Source organism: Canis lupus, chromosome 15 (genome assembly GCF_011100685.1).
Source record: "Canis lupus familiaris isolate Mischka breed German Shepherd chromosome 15, alternate assembly UU_Cfam_GSD_1.0, whole genome shotgun sequence".
Classification (NCBI taxonomy): domain Eukaryota; kingdom Metazoa; phylum Chordata; class Mammalia; order Carnivora; family Canidae; genus Canis; species Canis lupus.
This window is the reverse complement of record NC_049236.1, coordinates 12,260,730-12,286,207: the sequence shown is the minus strand read 5'-3', so window position 1 is coordinate 12,286,207 and position 25,478 is coordinate 12,260,730. Positions and strand designations below refer to the sequence as shown.

Genomic DNA, 25,478 nt, shown 5'->3' with positions numbered 1-25,478 from the left:
AGGAGTAACAAGGACAATGCACAGGCACGGAGCCAAACCATCAATGAAGGTGGGTTTGTTTTTTTTTCCCTTGGGCTGAGATGGCAATTTGCTGAGCGGAGGGCTGTCCCACAGGGTGTGACACACGTGAAGCCGTGGCACAAAGCGAGGCTGGAAGAATGTGACATCCCACAGCGGCTGGCTTGGACACTTCCTGGATACAAGTAGAAGTACACCTGAAGACAACGCTGGTCTGGCCTGGGCAAGCACTCTGTAAGGTAACACCTTCTCACCAACGGCCACGAGGTAGCCCTAAAACTGCCCCTGAACCCCGGCTCTTGGTGCCAGAGACGGATCAGTTCCTCGTGGCTGATTCACAAACCTAACACACCTCCCCTTGAGAGCTCACCGCCTCACACTTGGTGCCACAACCAGCGGGGTTTATACCTGGGAGATGCCACAAGACGAGCTCTTTAAGAGGAAACCCTGCGAGCAACTCTGAGAGCCACCACATTCAAGTCAAGACACCCCGGAGAGTTCCTGGGGGTCATCGGAGCCCCAGACCCACCCTGGCCCTTCCAATCAGATCTGCAGCCAGGGCAGTGGTTCCAATTTAAAAACTGATCAGCTGATTGGATTTCAAAATGTGGTCTAGCCAACCTCAAGTTGGTGGTTTTTTTCCTTGTCTCTTCCCAAAAAAGCAGCAAACAGGTAGGGGGAAGCGTTTTTCAACGCACTTCGCTCAAAGCGGCGCCATGGTTCTTCCCTGGATCTACTCTGCCAATTTCCAGATGTTGCCTAAATTTTTTTTGTGTGTGTTGTTGTTTTTAATCACCCCAGGGATTTACCAACATTCCAACTTGGGGGATGGATAGTCTATAGATTCGAGATTCACGGTTCTCAGACCAAGAACTCCATGCCTCACTCATGAGGACTTTCATCGATTTTTAAAATCGGAGTTAGTGAGGGCGGCTACCGCCTCGCAGCCTCTGTGCAGCGCTCGGAGAGCCAAGCAGTGTTTATGTTTGCTGAATGAGTAAATGGATGAATGAACAATCTCTAAAAGAGGAAAACAGTCATTACACACCAAGTCACATACAGACCACTGCCTCCTTCTGACATACAGGTTCCCCTCTCCTAAGGCCCTTCCAGACCTCGGAGTACAACACACTCACCAAGAAGCACACTTTCTTTTCCTCTAGCCAAAGACAAGCTGAGGTTACAACCTAGTTACAACTTCCTCAGGCCTGTACTCTTGGGGAATAATCTTCTAGTCCCTTCCCTCAGGTGATTAAAAGCAAGCAAACAATAAAACCTAATCAGCTACAAAGGGTTCCCTTTTGTACATACCTGCCCTCATTCTGTTTTTCTGGACCCAGCTGCGTCCAGGTGTGGTGCATGAGGCTACACCCCTGGTCCCCCAGGGCTCATCCAAGAGAACCCGGGGTGCTGCCGGCCTTTTAGCTCTTCTACTCCTCAACTGCAAACCTACTTCCCAGAGGCCACATGAGGTGGTGGAAGGGAACCAGAGTCACGGGCCAGCGCTCTAATCTACTGCTAATTTGCCATGGGACCCTAGGCAAGTTGCTTCTGGGTTTCCAGCCAGTTTCCTCATCTGCCAAATTTAAATATGATACATGCTGGCTTCATCTTTCAGGATAAGTGTGAGAAAGTAAAGGAAGTTGGAAAGATTGGGAAAGGTCTTAAGACGACAGCGTCTTCGTTCAGCTCCTGGGCCTGGTCCTCCCCTCCAGGAGGGGCTCTGAGGTGTCAACCCCCCCAGCAGCAGCTAAAAGGCCGCTCCCCAAAACGGAAGTGATACTTTCTTCTTCCTCTCATGTTTGCACCCGAGTCTCCTACTACTAGCCGGGAGAGAGGGTCTACTGACTTCTCTTGACAGAGGACAAGGTGGCTCAGTGTGGCAGAAAGCCCTCGGTGTAGGAGGCTGACGGGCTGTTTCTCATCCTATGACCAGCTGGACCTCAGTGTCCTCATCTGTCGACTCAGGGAGGAGAGCACCTGCCTTGCCTGTATGTCAGGGGCCTGAGAGGGCAAGATGGGGGGTCTGGTGTTACCCTGACCAGAAACCCGCTCCTTGCCCTCAGTGCACTCAGAGCCTTCTCGGGGATCCCGAGGGCTGGGGAGCTGAAGGGTGCTGAGTGCCCTACCTCTTCGGCTGGGCCACCCAGCCAGGAAGGGGAAGGACCGGGTGGCACCGGGTGAGTGGGCCTCCTCCTCCCATCCAGTGATGACCTGGGGGGACAAGCACGTCCCAGCCTCCTGTGAAGACACACTCACACCTGCGAGTCCTGCAAGAGCCATCCTGCTGCTCGCTTCCAGGGGCACCCGGGGCCTCCAGGTAGAGGCAGGGAAACTTAGGGAGACGGAGGAGCAGAGGGGGAAGCAGAGAAAGCAGGGTGCACAGGAGGGGAGAGAAGAGAAGAGTGAAGGGGCCCGGAGGGCAGGCGGAGAGGAAGGAGGACAGACAGAGGCGGGCGACGGAGACAGACTGACAGTGCGGGAGTCGGGGCTGTGGGGAAGACAAAGGGGACCCTCTGGTGGTTTTAACTGGTCTGGCCTTCGAGGGACACCCGGGCCCGAGAGGGAAGCCTGGGGGGCGGGAGGGGAGGCCGGCGGGCGGAGGCTCCCCGGCCCCTCCGCGCCGGCCCCTCCATCCCGGCCCCTCCATCCCCGCCCCTCTGTCCCGGTTCCCCTCCGCCCCGACCCCCTCCATCCCGGTCCCTCCGTCCGGGGTCCTGCACCCAGACCCCCTCCACCCCTACCCCCTTCATCCCGGGTCCCCTCCATTCCCTCCATCCTGGTCCCTCCCTCCCGGGTCCCCTGCATCTCGGCCCCTCCATCCCGAACCCCCCCATCCCCTGCATCTCAGGTCCCCTCCATCCAGGGTCCCCTCCATCCCGGGTCCCCTCCACCTGGACCCCCTCCATCCCGGGTCCCCTCCATCCCGGGTCCCCTCCATCCCAGGTCCCCTCCACCCAGACCCCCTCCATCCCGGGTCCCCTCCATCCCGGACCCCCTCCATCCCGGGTCCCCTCCATCCCGGGTCCCCTCCACCCGGACCCCCTCCATCCCGGGCCCCCTCCATCCCGGGTCCCCTCCATCCCGGGTCCCCTCCACCCGGACCCCCTCCATCCCGGACCCCCTCCATCCGGACCCCCTCCACCCGGACCCCCTCCATCCCGGGTCCCCTCCACCCCGGACCCCCTCCACCCCGGACCCCCTCCATCCCGGGTCCCCTCCACCCGGGCCCCCTCCACCCGGGCCCCCTCCATCCCAGGTCCCCTCCACCCGGACCCCCTCCATCCCAGGTCCCCTCCACCCGGACCCCCTCCACCCGGACCCCCTCCACCCGGGCCCCCTCCACCCGGACCCCCTCCATCCCAGGTCCCCTCCACCCGGGCCCCCTCCACCCGGGCCCCCTCCATCCCAGGTCCCCTCCACCCGGGCCCCCTCCACCCGGGCCCCCTCCACCCGGACCCCCTCCACCCGGACCCCCTCCACCCGGGCCCCCTCCACCCGGACCCCCTCCACCCGGGCCCCCTCCACCCGGACCCCCTCCATCCCAGGTCCCCTCCACCCGGACCCCTCCACCCGGGCCCCCTCCACCCGGACCCCCCTCCGTCCCCTCCGTCCCGTCCGTCCCCTCCTCCCCGCCCCCCGGCCCGCTCGCTCACCTGCCAGCGCCAGGATCTGGGCCTTGTGGAGCAGCAGCGCGCCCCAGTCGCGGGGGGCGCGCGGGGGGCCGTGGGGCCCGGCGCCCAGCTCCTCGGGGCCGCGGTACACCGCGTACACCTTCTGGTTGTCAAAATCCAGCCGCGAGCGGGGGCTGAAGTCGCGCACGCACGACACCGGCAGCGCGTAGCAGACGTTGTCCTCCAGGAACCGCACAAAGGCGTACATGGTGGGCGCCGGCGGGCCCGCGGGGGGCGGGGGGCCCGGGGCCGGGAGCCGGGGCGCGGGGCGGCGGGGGCGCGGGGGCGGCGGGGCGGGGGCGGCGGCCCGGGCTCCCCCCGCTGTTATTGTTCCCGGGCGCGCCGCTCGGCCAATCGGCTGCTCTGGCCTGGGCGCGGGGCGCGGGGGGCGGGGCGGGGCGGGGGGGGGGGGGGGTCGTCCCCGCCACGCGCGAAGTCAGACCCGAGCAATCACAGCCGGAGCGCGGCCCGCCGAGGGGCGTCGCGGGGGCCGGGGCGGGGGCGGGCCGCGGGGCGGGGCGGGGCGGCCGCGGGGGAGCCCCGGGCGGGAAGCGGCGCCGCCAGCGAGCCGAGGACCTAGTGGCCGCTGTCCGCTCCCCGCCGGGTCGTCCTCCTCCCGCGAGCCGGCCAGAGGCTCCCCCCGCGCCGCCGACAGGCCCCCCCACCACGGGGCTTGTCCGGGACCCCCGGATGGACCTCGGCGCGGCAGCTCCCGGCGGGGCGGGGCGGGGCGGGGGCCGGGGCGGGGGCCGGGGCCGGGGGCGCCCCCACCGGGGCTCCTCCCTCCCCGCCGTGCGCCGTGCGCCGAGCCGGGCCCGCTGGAACGCAGCGGGGGGCTGCAGGGGGCCGAGGGCGGCGACCCCGGGGTGAGCCGGGCGCTCCGGGCGCCTTCGGGCCACGGAGGGGACCCCCGGAACCCGTCTGTGGTCTGTCCCCGGTGTCGCGGACAAGACAGCCCGGAGGGGCTTGGCTGCCCCCAGACCAGCCACGAAATGAAAAAGGGCCGAGTGGGTCCTGCTTACAGCAGCCGCGTCCCGCCGAGGGGCCGGGGCCTGGAGCCCTGGAGCGCCGCTGCCCCGCCCCCCGCCCCCCCCCAGCGGCCGTGGGTACCGACTATGGCTCCAGCCCCATCTCCCAGTCCCTGCCCTGGCACCTGGCAGGGACTCAGATTTGGGGGAGGGCTGATAATGCATAGAAATCTGCACTCCTCCAGCTAGCCGGTACTTCGTTCTTGCACTCAAGCAAGGGGACCTTCGTGGGTAAGCTCTAGGTGCCGGATTCCGGCTGGTGCTAGTCGCTCAGAGAGGAGCAGAACAGGCGAAAACTCCTAGATTCCTTGCAGCGACTGTGTCTCCGGAATGGAGTCTCGGTTTTGGATACCTGCGCCAAAATTAGGTCACCAGATGAGTAACACCTTTCCTGTCCTCGAAACCCTTACAGTCCCGTCCAGGAGTGTTAAAAATGTAGGAGTTATCATGTGTATGAGAAAAGTGTTTTCGTAGAGGGATGCTTACTGACGTTGGCAGACTTGATTAAATGTTACTTAAAAAAACAAAATTCCATTTAAATGAACTCGAGCTGTAAGAAAAACCAAAGTAAATGCACCAAAATGTTACTTCATAACAGTGGCGATTTTGTTTTCCTTTGTGTTTTACATTTATATATTTATATTTAACTATTTTCTGTAATAAACAGGTATTCACAAAGTATTACGTGTAATTTTTTTAAAAGCACTGTACTCAATCTCAGATCAGTTACCCTAATGATGAAGAGATAAACCAAAACCCATGAATTATTGCATTGTGATTTAGGGATAATGTTATACAGGTGAACCCCATTAACACACACCTCTCAGATCCCAATGCACAGGTCAGATTAAGTTCCCTTAAACCAAGCCAGTGGTATATATGTGGTTGTGGCCAGACAGGACTATGAGTTTCCTGATGCAGATGTTGGTCTGACGTTGGCCCAAACACAGAAGAAAAGAGGTGCCACCCTGCGTTGTTCCAGAAGATTTACCTTCATGATTATGATTTCTTTGGACTAATCTGAAATGAGTTTTTATCTTAAGAGTACATTCCTATGGTGGTCAGGGGGAAGTAACGTGTAGCAAGGTTTCTGAAAATTCACAAGATGGATCATGCAGAGTTGGCCACATTTAATGAAAGTCCTGAAACTGCAAAATCATTCAAGTTAATACCATGGCCAGCGTCCTATGCTATCCAAATGAAGGTGATCCCCAAATACACTGTCAGTCTCATCTTTCTTACCACCTTCCTGGACACAGTACATGCCAGACACATCAAACTATCCGACAGTTCCCAAGGTAGCATGCCTTATCAGATCCCAAGCCTGTATGCTCGCTCTGCCCTTCTTCCTCCTGGAGCGCATGCTGGTATCAACTTGCCCTGAAGACCAGCTCCAATGTCACCTCCTCTGTGAAGCCTTCCCCAACCACCTGCACTCCTCAAGCGGAGGTAGTCTCTGTCTACTATTTTGTGCCAGAACCTTTTATCTTCCCTCATTAGAATGAGCTCTTTGAGAGGGGACAAAAAAGCTGGGTAACCTCAGCCTCCCAGGTTCCTAGAGTATTTAAATGCTTGTAAACCAAACGCACTAAAGGAAGACACAAGAGAGCATGAATAGCAAACCTCTTGCGGGGCTTTTCTGAGAATCTGTCCCCTTTCTTCCTAGCTGTAGCTGAATCCAACTCTGTCTCCTGCCCCGTGCCAAAGGGCGGGCACTGGTTCCGCTCCTTGTGCGACAGGTTTGTGAACGTATGAAGGATCGCTGTACCCTCAGTTCAAACAAAATCCCCAGCCAAGTGCACATAAACAATTCTCATAAGGAGGTAGTTCCATGTCCCCTGACCCAGAAAGAAGAGAAAACTGACACACGGATGCCAGCAGGGTAAACACAGACTCAAACCCATTCTGCATGGAGGTGCACAGATTCTAGGGGGGAGCAACGGCGGGTATGGGATGCTCGCAGAGATACGGCGGGACAGCCTGAGGGCCACAGAAAGCCATCCCAGGTTTCTGCTTCCTGAGTGACTCGCACAGTCTTTAAACACAGCTCCGTGGAAAACCTACTAAGTACCTCCTCCGCCCTCATGACAATGGAGTCACACTGTGACTTGTAGACGGGAGCCCCGGGCTTTACACAAACCAGAAACTCAAGGCGGTGCACAGATCATTGGTTCCCAAGCAAAGATGGTTCAAAAGGAGAGATTTCGAACTTACAGAGGTGGTTAAAATGCCTGATTCAACCAAATCACGGTCGAGTCCCCTCTTTATATCCTGCTCCCACGGTCATCCACATGCCTCTTACACAATTCTATTGTCATGAAGTTCACGACCATCCCTTAACTTCCGGACACTGCTGACTGCGAGAAAGGTCTTCCTAACTCACACGGAGCAGAACCCTTCACCTGTAGCTGCCATACGAGGTTCACCACCACGGAGCCTCAGGGCAGCTCTTCAAATATGGAAAACTTGGGATCTTATCTCCCCAGGGTCTTATCTAGCTTCTGCTCAGACACCTTCACTTCCTTCACCTGTCTCTCCTCCTGTGACCTGGTTCCAGTGACGATAATTGTGATATCTGCTTTTCCTCCGGAGGTTACTATAACCCATGCTTGTCACGCACCATGTTTACGTCTCAATTAATTTCACGCCCAACCCTTGATGTGGGTATGATGAACCCCATGACAGAGATGGGAAAATGCAGACTTATAGCAAAGCCTTTTGGCTCCGGCAGCCCTGGAGAGGCACAGTCACATTTGCATCAGAGACAGTTTGCTCTAGAAGCAGTGTGGGGGAAGGACTGAAGGGGAGGCGAGACTGGGGAGTGGGAGGCCTGTGATGAGGCTGGATGTCCCGTGCCTGTCCCTCCCCAACTCCCTCCTTCTGGGGCCAAATGTACTTTGCCTTTCGTCCAAGTCATTTTAATGGAGCAGAAAATGTACACATCTGGGGCAGCTTCGCATCCGCGTCTCCATTGTGCTTTCCTGTTGAGTTCTGCAGAGCCTTGGGTTAATGTCAAGCGCCTTCAGTTTAGCCAGCTGAAGCATGTTCAGTGGCAGCGGCAGGCCTTATGTTTCATATTACTGCATGGAATTCTCAGTGTACTTTGCAAAACTATTTTAAGGAGACCTGGGTTCTGTGAATTTTAAAAGCAATTGGAGCGTGTCTTTTCAACCTCTCCACTAATGATTGACCACATTTTTTCATGATTTTGCCTTTTCCTTTTTTTCCTGTGATATTTAATTTGACTTTTAAAGTCTCTGCGTTAAAATTCCCATTCCCACCCCCCAGAAGACTTGCTGGGCTGTGAGCTCAGGAGGCTCTGGACCTGCTGGAAGGCCCACGGTGGGCATTATCTTACTGTCACCCCAAAGCAGGAGCATCGAGCCAGTGCATCGACGTGAACTCCCAATCATAAAGTCTGGCTGGATCTAGTTGTGGGTTTGGGTCAGGGAAAGAGAGCAGTAGAGAGGAGGAAGGAAGGAAAGCGAGGAGTTGCTGTTGAGGACAAACTCAAAAGCCAGCGAACACTGTTTGGAGGTAGAGGGAATGCTAATTTGTCATGCAGGTGACAGCTTGGAGGGCAGAAGGAATATGGGCTTTGGAATCAACCCAGGGGTTAAATCCACATCTTTGCTGTGACTTCGGGCAAGACAGTTCACCTCCCTGAGCCTCAGTTTTCTTATCTGCAAAATGAGGCTATTGAGGCACCTGGGTGGCTCAGGTCATGATCCCAGGGTCCTGGGATGGAGCCCTGAGTTGGGCTCCTTGCTCGGTGGGGAGCCTGCTTCTCCCTCTCCTCCCCGCTCCTGCTCTCGCTCTGTGTGTGTGTGTGTGTGCGCGCGCGCGTGCGTGTGTTGCTATCTCTGTATCTCTCAAAAAATACATAAATAAAATCTTTAAAAAGAAGAATGAGGCTATCTTTGGAAGGCACTGAGAGAATCGTGGCAGGAGTTTTTCACCCTCTCTGTGTATCAGGATCACCCGGGAAACTTAAAAAATATCCTGCTCCCAGCTCCCATTCCCCCAAGATCTTGATTCAGTTGGTCTGGTGATAGGGCCTTCATTTTTATTTTATTTAAATTTCCAGATCATTCTAATATCGGACAAGGTTGGGTACTTCTGAGTTGGAGAATTTTAAGGTAACATGCCAGTCACATAGGAATTCCTCAACAAGTTGTAGATATTATTTTCAGGGAAAATATACAGGGCTCTGAAATGTCTGTGCAACCTCTCTGAGGAGTAATAATTTCTTCAACTGAAAAATGACATATTGATGTGAAAACGAGGCTGGGTCTTAGAGTCTTAGGCCCTGGATCTAAGTCCTGGCCAATAAATAATCCTTACTGTGTGGTCATGGATAAGTTTCTGAATCTCTCTAAGCCTCATTTTCTTCAAGGGATTATTAATACAGCTTCATAGGGTTGTGCTGAGGATTAAATGAAATACATAAATATAAATGTCTAACTAAAATGCTTAGCACAGTGCCTGACACATAGTGAGTCCTCCAGAAATGATAGTTGCTGTCACTGTCAGGGGTATTAATATATTTATTATGAGAGCTCTTATCCCAGTGCTGAGAGTAAGGTGCCCAATGAATGTTTCTTGCATCAAATTGAGTATAATGAGTTGAACAATGCTGGTAATCATCCAGTGAGTGCCCCACCATACTTCATCTGAGTGCCCCGCCCTTTCCACCAGAGCCTGTGGGCACAGGTCAGCCACCACACAAGCTCAGATCTCACACATTCAAGCCTCTAAGGCTCGGGGCCTTGCCCAAACTTGCAGCACATGCTTTCAAGAGATTGTGTTTGGAGCCATGCATTCTTTCAAACTGACTTTGTGAACTATTTTCTTAGAATAAATAAAGACTTGTATGCACTATATAAAATGTAAAATGTAGAAGCATTTCTAGCAGTTGAAAACCTTATGAATGTGCATCTTGACTTGATGTTCAGATCAAGCAGACAATGGTCAAGTTCAACCACTTAGATCTCAGCTGTGTTATGACCTCGCGTTGGTCACACACAGAAGCTGATCACACAGAGGACCTGAATCCAGACTTTTTACTCCAGGAGTACATACTCCACATAAGAGACATTAAGCAAACAAATTCCCAATGGTCAAAGACCAAAAGAAGTTTATAAATAGAAGGGACTGCTGCAAGGGAACAATATTTGAATTGGTTCTGAAAAAGAAACAAAAAGGTTTTGTTACCTTGGAAGAATGCACCTTGCCTCATTTATGAATTTCAATTAGGGGCCCATTAGTCTTAGAAGCTGCCTCTGGTTTTGCTAATTAGATTAACTAGTTCTGTTATTTTTTTGCCTGAAATGTCACTTCCTCAGGAAAGTCCTCCCTGACTTGTTCCTCCCATCGTATTTTCACATATTTCACATTTACATATTTTCACAGCACCTTGTGTTTTTCTTCATGGGGTTTACTGTAGCACATAATGTATGTTTATTCTCTTATTGTCTGTCTCTGCCAGTGGACCAAAAACTCCACCAGACAAGAGACACTATCTGTTCTCTTCACTATTGTATCCTAGCACCTAGCCTGGCCCATGGGGGACCCTAAGCAAATACTCATTGAATAAGTACAAGTCTGAAATATAGACCCTGGAGGAGAGGAAAGCCCCTAAAGGTGAGGAAGGAGAGGTATCCCAGAGGTATTATTCTGTTCCTCTGAACCTCACCTTCCTCTTGTTGAGTGTGTCTCTATTTCTGGGCCCCTACCATGTCTGGCTCTCAAGTATAGCCCAAAAAACAATAAAAGCTCCTTTTGTAGTTTTGTTTTGTTTTGGGTTTTTTGTTTTTTTGTTTTTTTTTTGTTTTGTTTTGTTTTGTTTTAGTGCCAATAGATATGTTGACATTTTCAAAAGGTTTTCTCTAAATATAAAGAGAAAACAAAATGGGAATAATTACAGAAAAACGCACATAGTAGAAAAATAGTCAAGTTGATAATCACACATACTTGACATAGGCTAACAACAATGCTAATATAATAGTAGCGGGAACCTCACCGGCACAGTCTGTGGGCCTCCTGGGAAACATGATGGTGATTCTGCTTCACCTGACAAGGCTAGACGTCCTTCACACCCCGCTGCTGGCCGAAGTCACAGACTCTCTAACCCCCCACTCAGTTAGGTGATCACTGCCACATCTTGGTCTTCTGATGATCCCAACATTACCTGGGAGGAAACAGGGCAACCTTCCTTCAAAGACCATATGCTAGGTCTCCGGTTCCTGTCTCTGCTCACCTCTAGCACCCCGTAGCTCAGAATGTCTGCCCTTCACGGTTCCTCATGGGGTCAGAGTGCAGCCCACACTGTCATTCACTCTCGGGCTTCTGTTTGGAAACCCTGGGCTGCCGTTCTGATCAGAAGCACAAAGGGGAGCATTCATTCAGAAAGTTAACTCATCTCCAAAGATCACAGCAATCGTGAACCGCTCTTTTTCTTAAGAATAGCTCCTAACCAGACCATATATTCAGTATAAAATCCATATATTCAGGAAAGGAATGAAAATGGAACTAACAGTTACTGATTTCTGTGATAGGAGTTGTGCCAGTTGCTTTACATATTAACTCCTTTCATCTTTTCAAAATGACCCATAAGGTTGATACTATTACTATCTCTGTTTTTCTGAGGAGGAAACTAAGACTTAGGTGGTAGTTGTTTACAGTCATGTGGAGAAGACTCAAACCTCAGTTTTTGGTCCAAAGCTTGTGTTTCAGGGCATGTTTTGATGCGTCAGAGTTTCCTGAGGCAACAGGAGCTAAAGTGCCTGTGGAGTTTAATCCCTTTTCTGAGAGGCTTGAATCTCCACTTAGAAATCTGAGAACTGGGCCTAATGGGAAAGTCCAACAACTATCATTCCAAGCAGCCCTAAATTGAGTAGCTAATGATTCTATGAATACTGATAATTTGATTACATTGTCTGGAGTTTCTTAAATCATGGCCTCCTCACTCCAGACACCCTGAATTTTTCAAGTACTCTGAGTTTTCTAACTGTTCAAGCAGATTTTTACGGTCTTATACCTTCTTTTGATGGGAGTCTGAACCTGCTGGGAATCACCTGTTACTTCATGGTCTAGGTGGAGGCTCCTCTGAGCCAGAACAAAAGAAGGTCAAAGAGCTCCAGTCTTTGGAAGAAGAAGTGGCTGAAGCAGTGTCACCTTCCCCAAACCATTCTTACCCTGATGTTGTTTGGAGTAAGAATAAGAATAGGAGTTGTAGCAGTGAACCTTTGTGGAATGTTTCCTTCATGCCAGGCTTTACATACATTTCTCATTTAATCCTCAAAATACTCCTGGGTAGTAGTAGTAGTATTAGATACCTTCATATTAAAGTTAGGAAAACTGAGGCCTGAGGATGTTAGGTAACTTGCCCGGGGTCACACAGAAGTAAATGGTGGAGGCAGGATTTTGACTCAGGCTGCTTGACTCTAGAGCCCCAACCACAGACTTCCACTCCAATTCTGGTTCCCTAGGAGTCTGACTCTTGCCTCAGTAAGGGTGATCTGTGCCCCTCTAGTTAGCATGGGGAGATGATGGAGCCTGCTTCCTTAAAGGGTCACTTGCTAGGGATGTCCGGACCACCTTGGTTGGTCTCAGTGAGACCCTGGCTGGCACTCTTTCAAAAAGTACCCTGGAATTCATCGATATTTTCATTCTGTGTTGTTGTAGGTGGGAGTGTACTAGATTCAATCCATGATATAAAGAAGGCTTTTCTTTATTTCCTCAAAACCAGTTTATTTATTTAGTGGCACAGTAAGGTCACCTATTATGCTACCAGGAAAAAAAAAAAAAGTCATTAGCCTCTGAGTTTTTATATTGTGATGAAAAAAATGACTCATGTATACAATATACAACACATTTTCTGTTGACAGTTCTTTTTCATACATTCCTTCTGTGCTGATGGTAGGTGAGTGGAGCACAGAATATCAAAACCGTACCTCCTCTTTTTTACTAGCAGGTGTACCCTGATTATCATGGGGAAAATGGCAAGAAGAGAGGATGAAACGATAATCCATTAAGGGAGAGACTTTCTTATAAAACATGGAATGGACAGGAGCAAGACCCACAGAGGCTTAGGAGACTTGAGGTGAAGCGATTAGGGAGACATCTAACTCAGCTAGTAGGCACAGTAGGTAATACCAGGACCTCACCTCCACCCTGCTGACACGTCCTGCCATGCTGCTGGGCCATAAAATGGTTTCTGATCACTGAGCTCTGCTTCTGGCTTTCCATTCTGGAGAGGTAACGTGGCCCAGCAGAAGTGAGGAGGCAATAATAAAAGTAAAAAGTGTACAGGCTTGGAACTCAGATTTGGGTTCAATTAATATTCCATCACCAAGGTGCTTTGGGACCTCGGGCAAATGTCTGACTCTTGGGCTTTTCCACTGTCAACAGAATCTTACAAGGTTGTCACAGGCGCTAACAGCCTATGCATGTCCAGTGCCAGGCAGACAGCCTCATCCATGGTAGGTTCCCCAAACTATCAGTTGTCTTTTCACTCTGTTCTTCTGCGACAGTCTCTATTACCTTTTCGTTTTAGGAGGTCACAGAGTAATGACAAGGATGGATCCTCAGAAGCCAGCTATTTCGGGGTGAAGGATCAAGCCTCCTCCCCCCAAAAGATAGGCAGTATTAGTGCAGAGATGCCACCCACCATCCCCTCCTGACCTGGGCTGGGGCAGTATGCCTTCTTTCAAGGCTGGACCTAGTGAGATCTGTACTTTTATGAAGTTCTGGGACTTAAGCTGAGCTTGAGGTTTTATTGTCTGCTTTTAAAATTATGTTCAGATTTTGTATATTTAAAACACGACTTTGGAATTGTGAAACACAGTGTTCTCAATCATAAAAAAGGATGAATTATGTTATGCCTTTCTGTTCCCATTTCTGGGTTCTTTTTTTGTCTTCTTGTATGAATTTTTCTGTGATGCCCTGCCTTATGTCTTAACTCATCTGGGATACTTGCTGTGAAAATTTGGGCAAGATTCTTAACTCCTATAAAACTGCTTCATTCATTCATTCATTCATTCATTCACCAATGAACTATTTGTTGAGGACTTATTATATGCCAGAAGGTTTGCTTAATATTTGGGATACAGTAGAGAACCAGACAGATTGAGCTTTGTCTATAAAATGGGAAACTAAACTTAGCTATTAGGACTCTTGAAAGGAGTGAATGAGATAATACATGTAAAAGAGAGGAAGAGACAAAGAAAAGGACTAAACTTTATTGAGCTCCTTACTCTGTCCTCAGTAATGCTACATGCATCACTGACAATCCTCATGATAACTTTAGAAAATAATTCTTATCCTCTTTTTACAGACACATCAACTGAGGCTCAGAGAGGAAAAGTGAGGGCCCAAATCATGTCCTGGATTCAAACCTGGCACAAAGTTCCCACTCTGCTGTGCTGCCTCCAGTGGTCCCGAGTATGCTACTTGCCCTTAGGTATGTCAGTCCCCATCACCGGCTCCATGCAGGATGTAAGGGTTTGTACCCCTCTTCCTGCTAGCTGATACATCTGATAGCCACCCATTGTGGTTTCATTAGCATAAGGGGTATTTGGATGGAAAATCCAAATCCCATTCCCTAGTTCCTTAGGGAACAAGACATAGACATTAAATTTACAAATTCATCTTTTCCATTAGAATATGCAAACAGTTATCAGTAACTCCAAGTCACCAGGGGAAGAACTCTAGTCCTCTGGAAGCCAGACTCGTCAGCTTAGGAGACAAATGGGACACGGACTCTTGGCAAGAGGAACATTTGTTTCTCCAAGTCAACCCATTTCTGCTACTATGACCTTTACAGATGAAGTGCTCAAAACTCTATCCTTCTGACTCTTGCTGCTCCCCAGGTGGAGGCAGGCCTCAACGGCACAAACAGTAAGGTGCATTTTTTCCACTTTAGATGCTCAATGTCCACGGAAAACAGAATCTGCCAGGAAACGTTCACCTTAGGGGCTACACGCTTTCAAGAGGCAGAAAAGCAGAGTAGGAAATGAAATCACTGTGCTCTCACACTTGGCAAAGGGGCTGCAAAACTGCCCCAAGCTAAGAAAGCTGGACCTATGCACCTTTTTCTCTTCCATCTCTCTGTTTGGACAGGTCACAGCAAAAGCACACAACAGAGGAGCAAGGATAGGAGCCAGATAAGCTCTGTCCACATGGCTTTAACTTTTTGAGCAAATACTTAATCTTTGGTATTAAGAAAAGAAGAGAGCGCTTGTTGCTACTGAGAAAACTTGTGAGGGTTATCAGAATGAAAAGACAGACACAGAAGAAACAGAGCAGAGCTTTGCATGCAAAAAAGGGAAGAGAAAAAAAATCTTTTTCCTTGGCATGGAGAAATTTCATCCTGAAGGTTCTTTTTTTTTCTTTTCTTGGCAATGTAATAAACACCTTAAAATAGAGTTATAAAACGGAAACATATTCTATAGAAGCAGGAAACCAAGAATAGTGACTTCAGAGAACTTATAGCCCAAAGCACTCATTCTAGAAATGATGAAACTGAGGACAGAAAGACTGTGATTACCCAAAGCCAAAAAGTTTGCCTTTGACCAAGTCATTCCTGGAGCCCAGGTTCTGGGTGGGCCTTTTCTCTGCCCTACATTCCCATGCTTTCTCTGGATTACAGGGTACAGGCTTCAGTAGAAGGCAGAGGCAAAGAAAAGGACTAAACTTTAGATCTTCCCTGTGCCCATGGCATTAGCTTACCTAGTCCTGCAGAAACATAATTCATCATTTTCAAGGTTTTGCATCAGGAAGAAGCCTCTCCTGGTTGGGAAGGGCATGGTGAGGAAACCTCCTAATTCTCTAATTCTCTCCCTTGACATGTTCCCTTGCCCTGAAGTGTCTCTCCAGTCCTGCTGCCATTCCAATGCTGCTCCCTCTGTACTATCTTCTATTCCTACACCCCCATCAAAGGCTGCTGTGGATTCTCTAACACACTGTCCAAAGCATGATCCCAATCTGTTTTAGGGGGGTTGCCCTAAGTGTAGCTGCGGCAGTCTAGACCCCCAAAGAAGCCTCTCTGAAACCAGGATGAAAGAAAGGGCCATGGAATGTAGTGGAGTAATCTGAGCTTTGAAACCAGACAGATCTGAGTTCAAATCCCAGAGGCATAGTGCATTAGTTATACAGACCTGGCCAAGTCAGTTGACTTCCTTGAAGTTGGGTTTCCTGACCTGGAAGGCAGGGAGACCTACCCACTCTCCACCCCCCACTCCTCCAGGTATTTGGTACAACTAAATGAGAGAGCAAACGGAAAGCATTTAGCCCAGATCTTTGTACACAGTGGACACTGGTGTACACAAAGTATTAAAAACATCTGATTAGGAAAGCACAGGTTTATAGTCAATCACCAAAAAAGTATTTCCTGGGTCACCTTCTCTGTGTCAGACCTTTTGCTGCCATGCATTGGCATAAAGACAAACAAGAGGGATCCCTGGGTGGCTCAGCGGTTTGGCGCCTGCCTTTGGCCCAGGGCATGATCCTGGAGACCCGGGATCGAATCCCACGTCGGGCTCCCGGTGCATGGAGCCTGCTTCTCCCTCTGCCTATGTCTCTGCCTCTGTGTGTGTGTGTGTGTGTGTGTGTGTGACTATCATAAATAAATAAAAATTTTAAAAAATTAAAAAAAAAGACAAACAAGAAATGGTCCTTCCCTAGTAGGAAATGATTTTTTCATGGGTGTTCTGGGGGTGAACTGTGTTTCCCCAGGAGCTATGTTCAAGTCCAAAACCACAGTATCTATGGAAATAGAGTGTCTGTAGATGTAATCAAGTTAAGATGAGGCCATTAGGGTGGGCCCTAATCCAATATGACTGATTTCCTTGTAAGAAGAGAAAGACATTATGTGAAGACCCAGACACACAGGGATAAGGCCACATGCCTGCAGAGGCAGACCCAGGAGTGATGCGGCTGTGAGCTAAGGATACCAAGGGTTGATGACCACCACCAGAAGCTAGAAGGAAGCAAAGGAGGGAGCTTGGCTCTGCTGACATCTCACTTTTGGACTTCCGGCCTCCAGAAGAATGAGGGACTAAGTTTCTGTGGTTTTAAGCCATCCAGTTTGTGGTACATTTTTTTTTTCAGCAGCCCTAGGAAACTCCTATAACTGGGGAGAGATGCAAGAGAGCAAACGCAGTCATTACGACACAAGTGGAGTAACATTGGTTGAGTTCATTGAGCTGAGCCTGGTACATTTATTCAGTTATGCAATCTTGGTTAAACCAGGGAGACTCTTTGTGAGGCTAGAGCTAGTGGATGTATGTATAAGTGGAGGCAGTTTGTCCAGGAAATGGACAGCCTGCGTCTGCTTAAGAAAGCCAGGGAAGGTGTCCCAGAAAGGATAGTGAGGGCTGGTCCCTGAAGGATGGGGTATGGGGTTAGGGAGAGGAGACACCATCTGTGCTAGAGAGCCCAATGTATACAGAGGCAGAAAAGTGGGAACTGGTTTTAGAATTTGGGAGAAACTACAAATATGTAATCACTGTGGGAGCCCAGTGTTGATGTATCTGCCTTCTAGACTTTCTTCTCCACCTTGATATCCCACAGTCACCTCCTACACAAAATGTTCCACATTGAACTAGACCCCACTTTCTAGCCCCACTCCTACCTCTTCCTGCCTGTTCTCCTCCTGCCTGGCCTGATTTGGTGAACGGCCTGCCACCTGCCCATCCAGCCTCGCCAGAGGTCTCAGCGTGCCTGCGTACTCCACTCTTGGAAGTTGACTTCCTTTTCATCTCTGATTTACACCAGCGTTTCGGAGCTTTACTATCTCTGGTTCTAATGGATTCTCACTTGGCACGAGCTCCCAATTCTCCAGCTGTGTCTCTCGGCCATATTCCTTCCAGCCAAGCCTCTCTGCCAGATAATTAATGATCTGTAAACAAATGCTTAATTGCACCAGGGGAGCACATATTTAAAGAAACTTTGTGATAAAGCAGAGGATCCTTTTTATAACATGAAGAACATTTCTCTCACAAACTCTCCCCCACCCCTGACTTATCATTTAGTCTGCATTTTTGTTTCATGTATTAAATCTAAACCATTTTTATAGCAGAATCCATAAAACAAAAGAACAAAAACCTGCCCAAGGGACAGATGGTATCATCCTGAGGTGCAGACGCGTCAGGTGCTTCCTTCCTGAGACACTCTTTTCTTTAGACTTGGCCCTTAGACTCAAGACTTGGGCACTTGCAAGGAGAAAGGAAATTTTGGCTTCTGGCAAGCAGGCGAAAAAAAAAATGTGGACTTATTAAGAATCTAACATATGCCTGGCTCTTTTATTTATGTTCTCTCATTTTCTTCTTCACAACACCCCCATGAACTGCTATCTATTGTATAAATAAGAAAGTAAAGCACCTTGCCCAAGCTAGTGGCAGCTAGTAAGGGGGAATGGCTGATACTGAAGGGCTGCCTGGACTAAACGTAATGGATTATTGTCTCCCGGCACAGCCTTTCCAGCCGCCCGAGTTCCCTAGTCAGCCATACTGCCTTTTCAGGGTGGGTATGAAGGCCTGCGTCAGACGGTTCGCCTTCCCCCAGCCCTGCTGATTCCCCAAGAGAGTGGGTACCCTGAGCTTGGTGGGCAAGAAGCCACAGTGGAAACTTTTCTGTTTGCTGCTGTGTGGGGGCTCTGCCCTCATGCTGGGAGTCAGTGTTGGGTGCTGCTGTGGGAGGGCCAATCCAGCCACACAGGCCCTTCAGAGAGGAAGCACCTTGGCTCAGATCTGAAATTGAGCCTCCTCTAGGGAGTTTGAAATGGTGGTTTTTGTGCAGTTCTTAATGGCCCAGCTGTTCCTGAAAGAGGAAGCACAACCACATTTTTAGAATAGTTAGTGGGGTACAACAGAACCCAGGGGCTGTACCCGTAGAAACTCTCCGCCTTCAGAAAGTGTCGCTTCCGAACATACTTGGTGTTCATGAGGCAAGCACCTGCTCCAAGCCAGGCCCTGTGCTCTGTCCTGGATCTTCAACCTCTCCTTCCTGGAGGGTCCCTTCCTCTCTGTGCTTACGCATGGTCAGCTCTGTCCCCAACCTCACAACATGACAGCAGCCACCTCAAAGCCCTCTTCACTCATCTCTGCCTCACCTTTAGTTACTTCCTCCTCTCCTTCTCTTTACAAGCAGAACTTTCTGAACGAAAGTGCAGTCTACGCTTGTTATCAATATTCGCTCACCCCCTGCTCACTCCCCAGCCCCTCTGCGGCCTGGCCTTTGCTTCTACTGGTTAGAAGCTCTCCAAGGTTACCAATGACCTACCGAGTTCAAGGGCACGTTCCTTCATCTGGTCTCAGCAGCATTCATACTGCTGACCTGGCCTTCGTCCAGAAATGTTTTCTCTTTGACTTCAGTAGTCTTGATTTCCTTCCTACCTCTTTAATAATCCTCAGTTGACGCAGTTGGCTCCTCCTCTTTGACCCATATTTTAGATGTCAGTCTCACTCAGAATTCTGGCCTTCTTATTCTGTATGCTCATGTGCTTAGTGCAGATTTCTTTCCTGAGCTCCCAACACGTGTACACACAGCTGCTTACTAGCCACCTGGACTCGGAGCACTGAATGGCATCTCAAATATTCCAAACCCATCTCTTCAAACCTTTCTCCCAAGCCCATTTCTTCTCAGATGTTCCTCATTTTAGTAAAAAAGATTGTCATCCCCACGACCAGGTTAGAAACCTGAGTCCTTCTTAATTCTTCCTGTCTTCTCACCTCTCAGTCATCAAATGCTATTGATTCTGACCCCATAAATATCTCCCAAATCTTCCTATGTCCTTTTCTCATCCACTATATTCTAGTTTAATTTTCATTTCTCTACTCTTAATCTTACGCCTTCCCAATGCATTCTCCAAACCATTGTGATCTTGCTCAAATGCAAATCTGATCCTGTCACTCCTTGCATAAGACTTTCCAGAGGCTTCTCATCATCTCCATACAAAGTCCCACATGCCTTTAATCCTGTGTTGTCTGTCCTCTAGCAACTGTCTGGGTTTAACTTAGGCTACATATTCCTCCATTCTCTCCTGCAACCAAACTCGTCGCCACCTGGTTCTCGTCCTTCTTCTTCTTTCAACTTTTCATGTTGAGATACTTGTAGATTCACATACAGTTGTAAGAAATAATCCGGAGAGATCTCATGAGCTCTTCACCCAGTTTCCCGTGAGGGTAACATCTTGTGTGCTATAGTACAATATCTGGAAAACTGACGTTGATACAATCCATTCGCCTTATTCATATTTCACCAGTTTTACATGTGTTTGTGTGGGTATATTACGTATTCAGTTTCATGCAATTTTATCACATTTGTAGATTCATGTGACCGCCGCTGCAGTTAAGAGACAGAACACATCCAACAGGGGTCTCAAACTAGCCTTCTTGTGGTCCCTTCAGTGGGCCAACTTTCATTTACTTCCACATCTTCAAACAAGCTCTACCCCCTATACCCTTCATTTGGCCAATTACTAGTTATCTTTTAGGCCTCAACTTAAATATTAATTCCTCAAAAAGACTTTCTCTGATCCCACACTTGGTTAGGACCCTCGCTCTCTCATTAGCACCCGTACTCCTCTCCCATCACAGCATATATGTTCTCATCACTTGAGAGACAGTAACCTGGATGAGGGCAGAGGTTGTGTGTAACTAGGTCATGTCTATATCTCCAATACTCAGCACAGTACCTGCAACAAGGTAATTCCTCAATTAAAATGGGCAGAGAAAAAAAATGGGCAGAGATAAGACATTCATGAAAACTGAGGGGTCGGGGCATAGGGGGATGCCCTCCCTCAAGGAGCTCTTAGTCATGAAACAGGCAACTCCAATATGTGAATTAGAGCTGTCTTACAACACTGAAGATTGTGGAGATCTGGAGTATCTGTTTTCCTCCCAGCTTCCAGGTATAAGGAATCAGGCACCCAGAACCTGAAGTCCTTGCATGTATGTGCCCAGAACCCTTTAGCACAGTTTGGCAGGTCAGCTAAGTGGAGCAGACACTGTGGAAATAAGCCCAATGGCCTGATTTCAAAGACCTCACTGGACAATTTTCTTAGCCTTATAACCATCATAGACTGAGTAACAATCGTGGTCACAGACTGAGTCCTGATATTAGCCACAGGATGAGCTCTGATCTTGGCACAGATCCTGACACTAGGCAACCCTGTGACAAATACAGCATCTTACACAAGAACAGGTAAGGCACACAGGTAACAGCAAACTTTCAGGGCAAACCCACTCTGACACTCGGAAGGCAAAATCCAAAGCTCATTTCTTGTTCAGGGGCAATGGCACAAACATCCACCTCACACCCTAAGAAGAGAAATAGAATTGTTGAGTCCTGAAGCATTCCAGCTGGAGGGGCCTTAGAGACCTTGTGCCCCCTCACGTCACCTTTTATAGCAAGGGAATGGGAGGTGAGCTCACTGCATACAGGAGTGCAGATGTTAGCATTTCATACCCAGCTTTAGACGCAAAAGCCTTTGTTCTCATTTCTGAGTCTTCTCTAATTAATTTTATCAAAGCATAACTGACCTTTGACTCAGAAACATCAAACTGAAAATTCTGCCCGGCCTCCAACTAGCCTCTCCGCTATACTCTCCTCCAACAACCCAAGTGATCCCTTTAAAGCCCCAGGCTGGCTGGGTTACTCTCTTGCTTGAAACCTTTCAGGAGCCTCCCATCACCTTCAGGATGGAGTCCAGGTTCTTAGTCTCCAGATTCAGCATCGCCCTGTCTCCTCTCCAGCCTTCTCTCTGGCATCTCCTCACATCCCACTTCACTGAGCACACGGTTGTGTTTTGTGCTGCTGTGGAAGCAGTTCCTCTTCCCAGACTGTTTTTCTCACCAATATTTGCCTGGTTAACTGTTTCTTAACCTTCAAGCTCCACCTTAACCATGATTTCTTCGTGAGAGCCTTCCTGGACTCTTGAGTTGGGTTACTGTCCTCTCATCCTGTCCTCTCACCTTGCTTCCCCATCATGCCACGGAGAACCTTTGATGGGACACGTTACTTAGGAGTCTGCAACTCCAGATGGCTGGGCTTCTGCAGGACAGGGACCGCATCTTCACCAACCCTCCCCTCTCGGTGCCCACCGCAGGACCTGGCACACTGAATTCTGATAGATAGGGAAAGCTATTTCAGGACTGATTGACATTCACGGAGGGTTAACTGTGGTGCCAGGCAGCGAGGTGTTCCACATGATGTCACTTCATTCTCCTACTAGCACCGGGACTAGTCAGGACTCCGAACAAAGCCATCCACCAACCATGGTAGTGACTGCTGGTGTCCCACTGAGGTTCCATGACTACCCAGAGATAGTCTTTAGGCCCTGGACCTGGCTGCACCCTCCACTGCAACCCTTGAGGCACTGGACCCAACTCTGCCCTCTTGCCCCACACCCGGACTTGCTTCTCTACCCAGCCCTTTCAGTTAGGATTCAGGGTCAGACTCGGCCTGTCCTTATTTATCATGTCCATCTCAGACACTGGCTCTCACCCTGAGGATCAAGCTCTTTAGTCTGTATACCTAACCTGTGCCACCCCAGGGCACCACCAAGCCTCCAGACCTTGCATCCCAATTCAGCATTCCAGGTCCTTGATTATACGTGAAGAAAAAATAGATCATTGTGGGATTGATTACATGACTATTCCAAAGACAACAAGGAAGCTCAGTTAAGGAATGTGCCCAAGATCACATGGCCTGGCTTCTGCCCAATGCCAAGACCCAGACAGCACCTCCTCTTGTGTGGAGGGCACACTCCCTGTTCTTTCAAACAGCCCCCTTCTGTAGCCCTTTGAATGCCTGCCTGCATGGCCATTTCACACCTTGGTTGTGAGACGCCCAAGCAGGGGCTGTTACCTAGTACCGTCCCCTGGTGTCCAGCCTGGCACAGAGAAGAGCCTTGGGAAAGCCATGGTGAGCACGAATCTTGGAGTCTTCCTTTGCATTTGGTTTGGCACCAAAGAAGCAAAGCTTCTCTAATGCTGCCCCAACAAATGCATTTTCTTGTCAGTTTTTCTTTGTAATCGATACTAAATATCTCCATAAAAAAACACACACCCTCAACATCCTAAGGAAAGCTAGTCATGGTATAAGGGTTTATATAAAGGAATTGTGAAATTTGGGGCAAAGTACCACCCTCTACCTTATCCCTTCGGTCTTGAAGCTCTCAGATGAAATATTCTGAGGCTGAATAGAGAAAGTGCTTTGGAGTTACATAAAGTTGGGTTAAAACCTGGCTTCCCTTCCCAGGAGATGCAGACCTTAGGAAAGAAACGTGAGAGTGATTCTATGCTCTACCCTCTTCCTTATTCTCTCCAGCCAATCTCTCAACAAGTCCTGCCAGTTTTACCTTCTAATTGGTTCTTCTCCAATCTCTGCTTCAATGGTGAGCTCTTTCAGTGATTAAGCACTTAGGCTCTGGAGTGAGACTGTCTGGACTTGAATCCCAGTTTACTTATTTACTATGCCATCCTGGGCAATTTACTTAACATCTCAATGTTTGTTTCCTCATCTGTAAATTGAGGATTAAAAATCTTGGGTTGCTAATAAGATTCAATGAAATAATCCCTATCAAGTGCGAGCATAATTCCTGGCCCAGAGTCAGAGACTGTAAACATGACCTCTTCTTGCCTCCTTTGTTCAGGCTCGTATCTGCAGCTCCACACTCCCCTCTGCCCTTTGCTCCCTTGCTCCTTGCTTCCCTTGACCCCTGACTAGCCCTACAAGGTCTCCTGCCTGGTTTCTCTTCTCTAGTGCCTATTCTCCAATCCGTTCTCTGTGCCATTGCCAGAATGTTCTCTCTAAAAGGTAGATCTGGTCATGTGATTTGCAGACAAGAAGCCCTGTGATGGTGCCCCGTTGTCGGTAGGACAAGCATTGTCCCTAACTTTGCAGATAAGGTCCTCCATTATCAGGGTTCCCCGCATACCTCCCAATGGTCCTGAGCAGGGAATTATCTGCCCCCCCTCCCCGTTTTATTGCCTCAGAGTGGTTAAGTAAATGTCTCAAGGGCCTACAGTTACTCACTGGTCCAGCTGAGATTTGTACCCAAGTCTTCTGAGCCCAGGGCCTGTGCTCTGTGTATTGGCCACACTGCCTCTCCCCACAATGACCATCTACAAACTGACGATGAGCATCGGAGAAGCAGGAAAGGAAGGGGCCCGAGATGAGAAAGAGGGGCTGGTGTGGAGACACCCCGGTGTGCTGCCTCACTGGGGAAGGCTTCCTGGAGAGGTTGGAGCTCTGGGACCTGGAGGGGCAGGGTAGCAGGGGTGATACTGGAGAAAGTGCTGAAGCTGTGATTCCAGAACTGTCTGGTGAGATGAAGTGAGATTCAAGTTTGAGTGGAAACATGTGCTTCCGATGCTGCTCTCTTATTCCCTGACGCCGGCAGAAGCCCAGGAAGCTCTGAGGTTTGCTTCTCGGCTTCAGTCCCTGTTAGTGGGGTTGGAAGTACTGTGCTCGGCTGCAGGGCTTGCCGCGGCCTCTCTGTTATCCACAGATTAATGAATTCTAGGTTGGCTGGGGAGGGGGGAAGAGTCCCTCCCTCTCAAGTTCTTACCCTGCAGTGATACTGCTCCAAGAGCCAACCATTTGCTCAGCAAATCTTTCCAGACACCTGTGGGGCACCAGGCCCCATGCTGGAAATGTAGAAAACAATCAGAGGTGGTTCCTGTTTAAAGTACTCATGATTTAGTGGGGGGGGGGGGGGGGGATATCATGTGCACAGGGCCCTGGGGTCTGGAGTAGGGAGACCCAGGGCAGTCTTCTCAGGGGTGATACACCTGAGCAAGCTTCAGAGCAAGCATATTCCATCTAAAGGATTATTGGGTTCATTTTGGAAGGCAAATTTGGGTTATTGATTTTTGTGATTGTGATCGCAGAACAAGACATTCCTGCTGGGTGTCATACAGAGCTTTTAGAGCATGTAGGGGAGAACGGCAGTGTGGCCGACTCCCTGGTGGGAGAGACCTAAAAGGTAGTTCCGAACATTCAGTGGAATTTCCCCAACTATAGACCAGGGCTAACATCCTCGCTCCCCAAGACTTCATAGCCTGGCAGAGAGTCTGCCGGTGGCATGGAAGCAGGAAAGCACTCTGTCTGGCTGCATTCGGGACCCCGTGAGGTGATGCAAAAGGACAGTGGCCTGGGATGCAGGCAACTCTGGCCCTGCCTAGCCACATGACTCTATATGGGTCAAGTAACTGCACTGAGCTTCAGTTGTCTCCTTCAACCAGGGGGGGGGGGACAATATTACCTTGCCTGGTCACTAAATGGTAGCTACTGGTCCCAGATCTCTCATTTCCAGGCTGTATGTCCCACTCTCTCTGCCTATTTCCCCATCTGTGAACAAGGCAGGATGGTGAGGCTGTGTGCAGAGAAAGAATGAGAGAATATTCTCTAAGGGCTGTTTAGCTTTGACATCCCATGCATAAAACAACAGCCAGATTGGACTGTTGCTTAATTCTATCCAAACTGCCAGATAGGCATTTGAATAAGTAATCTAATATATACATTTTTATTCTATTCAATATTCAGGTCGTCTCCTGGCTGGAATGAGTATTCAGAATGATGATTGCCTAGAAACATACCATTCCAAATACGAATGAGAATATTTTTGCAATATTCAGTTCAACAAGGATAGGGAGGTATGAGATTAGGTTCTGCAAATAATCACATATTTCACATCCTGGACGCCCATATACATACTTACTACACGTCTTTCTTCATAACCTTGGAAATG

The 25,478-nt window shown here is 49.4% G+C and overlaps 1 protein-coding gene across 17 annotated transcripts in view; it reads right to left on the bottom strand.

The window, feature by feature from the left end:
- The window catches only part of AGBL4 (ATP/GTP binding protein like 4), a 1,422,311-nt gene that overhangs the window by 234,321 nt on the left and 1,162,512 nt on the right, over positions 1-25,478 (bottom strand). For 2 of the 17 annotated variants that reach the window (XM_038558095.1, XM_038558103.1), the window contains exon 1: positions 3,675-3,945. The exons of 13 other annotated variants lie outside the window; for them this stretch is intronic. In XM_038558095.1, the coding sequence (XP_038414023.1) occupies positions 3,675-3,900 (226 nt within the window). In that variant the 5' untranslated portion in view covers positions 3,901-3,945. Of the gene's footprint in view, positions 1-2,147; positions 2,443-3,674; positions 3,946-25,478 lie in introns of those variants that run through there. 2 more of the 17 variants (XM_038558101.1, XM_038558100.1) reach the window with 2 other exon arrangements.